The following is a 641-nucleotide window of genomic DNA, read 5'->3' as shown; positions in this document are numbered from 1 at the left end:
TTGATCAGCGGAGTGAACTTCCTGTCTTGTTGCTGAATTGTTATACGAGCTAAATCCACTAAGCATTTACACCACTAATGAAACTAATAGTTTTAGTTTCAGTAAATGTGATCGTTTAGCGTTATTCATTTCTGTGGTTGTTCTTTTTATTCTTTACATAATATGGAAAGCTGTCATGAGATGCCATTCTATGCAATATATATCACACAAGCTGTGTATTTTATCACACGATTTTGTCTCATTCCTCTAGATGAATATTAGGTCAACGTTCCCTTATTTTTAGTCTTCGTGTGTCACGTTTCGAGTCCTCTCCTTCTCCTCTTCCACGCGACGCCACTGACCTTTTTCTGGGCCAGCGGGAGACATCCTTGCATCCCCTTAAACACAAGGATAAGGAAGGCCATTTCCTGCCCTCCTTCCGTCCACCCCTTCTGATCGAGAGACTTCACGTACATCCTTAGTGCGCATCCGGGATGTCCTCACACCTCGTCCTCCTCCTGCACCTGCGTCACGTGATCCCTGGAGGAGGTCACGCCGAGGACGTAGTCTCAGGTGATCTCAGGATGGGCGACGGGCTGGCGTCCTCCGCCGCGCCACATGGCCCTGATGGAGAAGAAGTAGCAGAGGCAGAGGCCGCCGAT

General features: G+C 48.0%; 1 protein-coding gene across 1 annotated transcript in view; it reads right to left on the bottom strand.

Annotated features, from left to right (window-relative positions):
• The window catches only part of LOC119581753, a gene marked incomplete in the record, with an annotated part of 46,255 nt that extends 45,620 nt beyond the window's left edge, over positions 1-635 (bottom strand). The window contains 1 exon segment of the mRNA XM_037929885.1: positions 1-635. Coding sequence (XP_037785813.1) covers positions 1-66 — 66 coding nt within the window.
• Between the last annotated feature and the right edge of the window lie 6 nt (positions 636-641).

The sequence above is a fragment of the Penaeus monodon genome, chromosome 15 (genome assembly GCF_015228065.2).
Source record: "Penaeus monodon isolate SGIC_2016 chromosome 15, NSTDA_Pmon_1, whole genome shotgun sequence".
Classification (NCBI taxonomy): domain Eukaryota; kingdom Metazoa; phylum Arthropoda; class Malacostraca; order Decapoda; family Penaeidae; genus Penaeus; species Penaeus monodon.
This window is presented reverse-complemented; position numbering and strand designations above follow the sequence as displayed.